The sequence below is a fragment of the Perognathus longimembris genome, chromosome 3 (assembly GCF_023159225.1).
Source record: "Perognathus longimembris pacificus isolate PPM17 chromosome 3, ASM2315922v1, whole genome shotgun sequence".
NCBI lineage: Eukaryota > Metazoa > Chordata > Mammalia > Rodentia > Heteromyidae > Perognathus > Perognathus longimembris.
In genome coordinates this window covers 97668906-97676704 of record NC_063163.1, presented here as the reverse complement: position 1 = coordinate 97676704, position 7799 = coordinate 97668906, and the positions used below count along the sequence as shown (strand labels likewise).

Here is a 7799-nt window from a genome sequence, read left to right as displayed (position 1 = left end):
ACATACTTCACTTTCCACTGCTATGAAAACACAGAATGAAATTCATGGTTCTTCCCAATTATCTAGCATCTCCTGGAACTGTCTTCTAGGTCCTCATGTCTTTTTCATAATGGCACTTGTCACACACAGCTGCAGTTTTATAAAACTGAACCTTAGAAAATCAACAACAAGAAAATCATCAACAGATGGATGGTTTGGTTGGACATTTTCCTTATCATGGGATGGGATAGAGCCACAGGGCAGAATGGGGCTTGTTTGGGGGCACCAAGTGAAGAGCTAAGGAAGAAATGGAAAAAGGAGTCCCTCCTCTCCAACACTCATCTGATGCACCAGCTGCACCAAATACTACCTGGTCTTTGCATTTTACTAAATCCCAGAGTCTTTGCCCAAGCTACCCCCCATTAAGTATTATTATTCTGCCCATCCTCACAGCCTCAGATATAGCTATGGACTCGGAACTGAAATTTTTTCCCCCTAGGAGTATTCTTATCTGTTCAACTGCACTGCTCTGAGGGGTGGAGAAAGTGGAATGTCAATTTGGGGTCACAAAACATGCTCTAAGCTCTCAGGCTCCCAAATGTCGTTCTGACCCCCTCCAGGCCTTGAGGCTACACTTCCTTTCTTCAACCTTGGGCAGAAGGCCAGTTCCGGCTGTGAGGCTGAGAAAACCACCGCCGGAGCAGAGGCCTCCGTGGCTATTTCTGTCCGTGAGAAGTTTTCCTGGGCACAAGATTTAGGAAGCAGTTTCTGGCGGAATAGAAACGGGTCGTGGTTCCTTTAAGGGACTCACGGGAACGAGCGGGCCTTTTGTTTGGGCGGCGGCGGCCGCGCGCGCGTTAGCGTCAACATCCGCGCTTGCGCAGTCTGGACGGCCTGGTCGTCGTTTGCGGCGGCAGCTGAAGATCCCGGTGGTGGCGCGAGCTCCGGCCCGGCCCGCCCTTCGCCTCTTGGCCTCGGTTCCCTCACTCCGGCGCGCCTCAGCCCCGCCCCAGCCTTCTGAATCCCTCAGCAGTTCGGCTCCGGCCGCCCGCCTCCGCCGCCACAATGATGATGATGGCACTGAGCAAGACCTTCGGGCAGAAGCCCGTGAAGTTCCAGCTGGAGGACGACGGCGAATTCTACATGATCGGCTCCGAGGTAGCCCGCGGCGCGTTCTCGCCCTCCCGGGCCCGGCCCCGCGGGAGCCCCGGGGCGGGCCTGTGCGCCGGGAGCGCGCGTTCCCATTCATCGCCGGGGCGGCTGCGGCGGGCGGGCGCGTGCTCGGGGCCGGGGGCGTGGCCAGATGGGCGTGGCCGAGCTGGACCCTACCTGAAAGGTCTGGGTTTACGGAGACGCTTTTCCCAGTGATTTGGGATACCAGGGCGAAGGGTGCCTCTGGACTCTCACTGAGTTGGTCTTAGCTCCACCCATATGCAAGGATGGGGTGTTCGGTTAGCCCTTGTGGCGGTGCTTGGGGGTGGAGGTGCACTCCTTCTGCCCTCGAACTTGTAGAGATGGTGGAAATCTCCTGTGCACCCGTTACCCAATGGCTCCATTCAGGGTCCTGAAATCTTGGTTATAAGCCTTCAGCTTAGGAAGGTCTCCTCCTCTTTGTATTCCTTGTTGCTGAGATGGGTAGTAGAAGTAGTGTTTTGAACTTTGTTTATTAGAAGTTATTGAATCTGTTCTGGATGGCTGACTTTTGGAAAACCCTAAAAGCCGGCCCCTTAATGAGGCACTGGTACTGAGTGCATTGAGTTTTTACAGATTTGCTCAAACTAGCTCTTTTCTAGTCTAACAGTAGCCCTCTACTAGTTAATATTTTTAACACACACACACACAAACACACACAAACGATGGGTATGAGCTTGGATGCTGATGGTTCATGCCTGTAATCCTAGCTAGTCAAGAGTCTCAGATCTCACAGTCACAGTTCGAAGACAGTGCGGCTGCAAATTCTGTGAGACTCTTATTTTCAGTTAACCATCAAAAAGCTGAAAATGGAGCTGTGACCCAAATGGTAGAGCACTAACCTTAAGCAAAAAAAGCTCAGGATCAGCGTGTGCGCGCACACACAGACTCTCTCCCTCTCTCTCTCTCCTTCCTCCTCCTCCTCCTCCTCCTCCTCCTCCTCCTCCTCCTCCTCCTCCTCCTCCTCCTCCTCCTCCTCCTCCTCTTCCTCCTCCTCCTTCTTTTCTCTCTCTTGCTCTTTCTCTTTCTCTCTTTATCTCTCTCTGTGGTGGCTGGTGCCTTAATCCTAACTCCTCAGGAAGCAGAGATCCTAGGATCATAATTTGAAGCCAGCCTGAGCAAGAAAGTCCATGAGTCTTCAATTTGCCACCAAAATGTTAGAAGTGGAGTTATGACTCAATTGGTACTATGCCAGCCTTAAGTGAAAAAGCTGAGAGACAGAACCCAGGCTCCGAATCCAAGTCGCACTTCCAACACACACACAAAACTATGGATATAAAATTCAGATATGTCAGCCAATAGAATCAGGTGAAATGAAATGCCAACTCTGTAGGGCTAAAGCCATTTCAGAACGCCAAAGATTACTTCTCCTCTCAACAATACTTATGCTGCAACATTTCATTCAACTATTATTATTTTGGCAGTATTAGATTCAGGTACTCAAGGCCCCCTGCTTGCTTGGCTGGTTCTCTACCACTTGAGCTACACCACAAGCTCTGCTTTTTGCTGGCTATTTTGGAGATGAAGTCTAGTGAACTTGTCCCCCTAGAATGGCGTCAAATCTTCATCCTCCAGATTTCAGTCACCTGAGTAGTTAGGATTACAGGTGTGAGCTGTTGGCACTTGTCTAATTATTTTTAACAATTAAATATAGTGTGATGAATGAAGCCTCCTGTTATGAGACCAACATCGTAACTTAAGAACTTTGTTTTTTTTTTCTTTCCTCTTTCATCAGCTGTCTTTCTGTCTATCTAGTTTTGTGCCAGTACTGGCATTTAATCTCAGAGCCTCATGCTATAACTTAGTTGTTTGTTTTTTGTTTGTTTTTGTCAGCCCCAAGGACTTAACTCAGAGCCTGGGCACTATCCCTGAACCTCTTTGTGCTCAAAAGCTAGTGCCTTACCACTTGAGTCACAGTGCCACTTCTGCTTTTTTTGAGTTGTTTATTGAAGGCAAGGGTCTCACGGAGACTTTTCTGCCCGTGCTGGCTTCAAACCTCAGTCCTCAGATCTCAGCCTCCTGAGTAGCTAAGATTACAGGAGTGAGCCACTAGTGCCCAGCTTAACTTAGCTTTTTTGATCAAGGTTGGAGCCGTATCACTTGAGCTACATCTCCCCTTCTGGCTTTTTGCTGTTTTATTGGAGATAAGAATCTTGCAGTTTCTTGCCCAGGCTGACTTCAAGCCAAAATCCTCAGATCTAAGCTCCCTGAGTAGCTAAGATTACAAGTCTGAGCCACTGGCACCCTGCTATATCAAAACTTTAGTGTTTACTTTAAGCCAAAAGGACAAGATGCAGTAAGTGGATCAGATTGTCACTTAAACGCTGTTGTTGTAATATTGCTGTGCTGAATGCAGTCATTTCCTGTACCTGCAGTCCTTGTTAGGCCAGTAGGCATCTGCTTAAAAGCAGGATGCAAAAGACAGTTGAGTTTCAGAATGTGTACTTGGCTAGTTGTACATTAAAAAAATCTTTACTTGATCTGCTGAGTGAAAAAGTAATCTGTTTGGCCTTGGCTCTGACTGAGTGGTATTTTTTTTTTTTTTTTTTTTTTTTTTTTGGCCAGTCCTGGGCCTTGGACTCAGGGCCTGAGCACTGTCCCTGGCTTCTTCCCGCTCAAGGCTAGCACTCTGCCACTTAAGCCACAGCGCCACTTCTGGCCGTTTTCTGTATATGTGGTGCTGGGGAATCGAACCTAGGGCCTCGTGTATCCGAGGCAGGCACTCTTGCCACTAGGCTATATCCCCAGCCCTGAGTGGTATTTTTTTTTAGAGAAAACTTTCCTTTATTTGGTGGAGTAATTGAGCTCTTGGTCAGGTGGGAAGAACCTCAGGAGGCTTAGTTACTACCCTACTCTGTTTCCATGTCATCCCCCCTCCCCCATTGTTTTTTTTTTTTTTTTTTTCTGTTTAGTGCTAGAATTCAGCCTAGGGCCTTGCATATGCTGGGCACATGCTCTACCCCTGAGACATCCCAGTTTGTTTCATTTTCCCCACGTGTGAAGTGAGATGCTTAGCCTCTAGGGTACCATAAGATCTTCCCCCAAACACATTTTAGGTTTTAGAAAGTGAACTACAGTCTTTTCTTTCAGCCCTTTCGCTTTTGACCCTCCTATTGAATCATAATAACCATCCCCAGACTTAAGTGCAGAAGTTTAGGGAAGGGCTCGACATCTTTGCATTATTTCTATCCAGTGGTTCCTGTGGCAATATTGGATGTGGATAGATGGCCCTTGGCCTCCTTCCCCTTGGAAAACAGACACTGTGTTCAGACAGGTGAGCCCACTTTAGCAACAGACAGTATAGCATCCGTGAAGCTGCCTTGGGAGGGCATATGCTGTTCCTATGAGTATACATCACTGTTCTCCTACCATCTGCAAGCCAGAGTCAGAGGTGAGAGTACCTAAGAAATGCCCAAGTCCAGCATCTTCATGTTACATTCAGGAAACCTAGAGGGGAGAGGGGAAAGGCTGGTTCAGGAAAAGCCAGGTAGATAAGCCTCAGTGTCTTCAGTTCAGAAGTGTCCCTGGGAAGAGTCAAGGTAGTCATGGAGATCAGGAATGTCAATTTCTTTAAAAACAAAACCAAACCTATCTAGGTGCTAGGTGGCTTACATCTGTAATCTTAGCTACTCACAAGGCTGAGATCTGAGGATCTCTATTTAAAGCCAGCCAGGGCAAGAAAGTCTGTGAGACTCATCCCCAATTAACTAGCAAAAAGCTAATAAATAAATAAATAAATAATTTTAAAAAGTAAAGATGTGGTTCAAGTGGCACAGTACTAGCTTTGAGCAAAAAAAAAACCCCAAAACCTCATGGACAGTGCCCAGGCCTTATTCCAGCCCCAGTACTGGCACAATCAATCAATCAATGACAAGAAAACTAAAGAAAATTACTTTTACATTGGATGTTAATGACGCACAAAGACACATAGCAGTGAGGGATTTTGGCAGTCTGTATGGCAGATGATTCTTCTCTCCTGGTATTCAGCAGCTGTGGTTGTTGATCATGGAAATTGCTCCTCAATGAAAAATGGAGAAACACACTTGTATGTAACCAATATGTTGTGCTATGTACAATAGAAAAAAAAAACAAAACAGAACTGATCCTTTGAATGGTGAAGTTTAGAGTTGCTGAACATTTGACCCAGAAAAAGGAAGTGATTCCAGGTCACAGATAGAGCCAGCACCTGGCACCCCATCTGCTGGCTGTCCCCCACAGTGTGACTCTGAAGTGTTCAGTTCTGAAAAGTCAATGAAATCATGGGGTATCTTTATAAAAAGCTTAGTACTAACTTCATTTTCATGAAGAAAATTAGTCATACTCTTAGTATTTGGTTCAAATCAACTGAAACTATTGTTTGGGAAGTAATGATTTGTAAGGCAGTCTGCTGATTGCCAATAAGTGCTTTTTAGACTCTTTGGAAAATTCCTTTGGTATCCCCAGTTTGAGTTTTGTTACTAAACAAAGCAACATGGGACATGGGGGGAATTATCTTCCATCTGTCTAAAATTAGAAGACCTTTTTGGTGTTTATTACATCGTAAAAATATCAAAGTCTGCTTCTTAAGATAAAAGAAGGTCAAAGAAGCCTCGCATTTCTGGAAAGTGCCAAAGATCCTTAATCCAAAAATCAAAATCATCATGAGCTTCTTGCTCAGCTCTGGGGCATCTTGCTAAGCTCTTCAGACATCTGGCCAGGCCTTTTGGAACTTGATTCTTTTGTCAGGGTGCACAGATGCAGTCCAGATGTGCACTGTTGTTGAACCCTTGATGTCAGCAAGAATGTGTTTTATTGCTGCTGAAAGCCTGGCGCCAGGGGGCCACCCGAAGGCCTGTTTATCAGACACTGATCCAGCAGATCTTCTGCTCACCAGGACCCTCCCCTTGCACGTGCAGATGTGACTCTCATAATGAGCCTTCTTGCTTTACTCATAGGTGGGAAACTACCTCCGTATGTTCCGAGGTTCTCTGTACAAGAGATACCCTTCTCTGTGGAGGCGACTAGCCACTGTGGAAGAGAGGAAGAAAATAGTTGCATCGTCACATGGTAAAAAAACAAAACCTAACACTAAGGGTGCGTCTTCACGAGGGTTTGTAAACCTGTTTCAAAACCACTCGCTTCTGTCATGAAGATAAAACGTTTTCACTCCAGTGTCTTCACTGCAGCCTTGGCCTTAGTTGGGCAGGGAGCATCCCGGGGGCAGGGCCGCCCTGCCAGTGCACGCGAGGCTCAGGTGAGAGTGTGGCTCAGGGAGCCATCAGTGGTCCCCTGCCCGATACTCCTGGTGGGGCCAGTAGGTATGTGAGGAGGGGTCAGGGCTGGGGCTAGCAGGTGCCGTGAAGACATGTTGGTCTCAAAACGTTTTAGGAATGCTGTGATGCTCTGCCATCTGCTGTGGGTGTGTCACCATAGTCATTCTCCATGCAGCCCTTGGGGTGGGTGGTGGCCCCAGCCCCCACCACTCCCCTCTGGGACTTTCACTGCTTGTCTCCCAGAGCCCATCCATCCATAGAACTTCATCCTGGCATCCAGTGTGCTAAGCTCCTGTGCATGTCCCGCCCAACATGGCCTGCCATGTGCCTGGGGCTTGCTAGGTAAGCTGTCTAACACGAGTGAAGCTAGCGTGCTTTGGGCCATGGCAGCTCTGTGCAGAGCAAAGATGCTCTTTCAGACATTCTGGAGGATCCACCAGGACATTTGAGTTTAGATGCGTGCCATTTGGCAAGTGGCAAAACTGCTTCCCACTTGGCAATGGTGTCTCGGAGAAAGCTGCCCTGGGCCTGCGTGGGTGGGTGTGTGCATGTATATGTGTAGTGCTTTGTAGTCTGTCCTGTTGGGTTGTGTCTGTAGGTGCTACTGTGGTTTTGTCCACCGTGGGCAAAGTAGGGTTCTTTTAATGCAGGAGCCAGAGCTGTTTTTTAATCTATCTCTACTACATTTCCATTCAGTGGCCTACAACAGTGTCCTTTGTGCTCTCCCTCACCTCCCATAGAGCATCAGTCACTAGTGCAGTGGCTCCCTAGCTTTGCTTGCCCCCTACGCAAGTCCCTGTGGAGTCTTGGTGGTGCTGCCTTATGCTGAATGATTCCTCTGGGGAGGAAAAAAAGACAGGCTTGGCCTGTAGACAAGTCACAGCTCTTGATCAAGGTTTCCTAGAAGTGCTAGGAGTTGGGTTGCTTGGAATCTGTCCTGCTTTCCAGACAACATCTCCAGACTGGCTTGGGGACAGAAAGTTCTGTTTGCTGTGAAGCTCTCTAGGCTCTTGTTTTAAAAGAAAAGCATTCTTCATCTTTCATTCCATTTCCCATTCCATTTCCCCACCTCCTCTTTGTGTTGTGTTTGTGTTGTGGTGATATCAGACCTCTTCCCACTGGGGTGTTATTCTGGAGCCTTCCTGACTTCTGGTGCTGCAGCTGTGGTTAGCACTTCATCTGCTCCCCTGAGCCAGAGCTTACAGGCCAATTAGACCACATCAATCCAAAGGGATAAATGTTACCTGGTACAGATAGAGCCCTTGATCAAGATTGCCTTAATTTTGGGGGGGCCTGGCACTAGTGATCCACACAATACTAGCTACTCGAGATCTGAGGATTGTAGTTCAAAACCAGCCCAGACAGGAAAGGTTGTGA

General features: G+C 47.5%; 2 protein-coding genes across 2 annotated transcripts in view; both read left to right on the top strand.

Annotated features, from left to right (window-relative positions):
* LOC125349433 (G-rich sequence factor 1-like) overlaps positions 1-7799 on the top strand; it is a 111075-nt gene that overhangs the window by 40938 nt on the left and 62338 nt on the right.
* LOC125349447 (SWI/SNF-related matrix-associated actin-dependent regulator of chromatin subfamily B member 1-like) lies at positions 854-7774 on the top strand. The gene is made up of 2 exons (XM_048343597.1): positions 854-1137; positions 6105-7774. Exons 1-2 carry the CDS (start codon positions 1045-1047, stop codon positions 6297-6299), a joined length of 288 nt encoding a protein of 95 aa, XP_048199554.1. The 5' UTR covers positions 854-1044; the 3' UTR covers positions 6300-7774.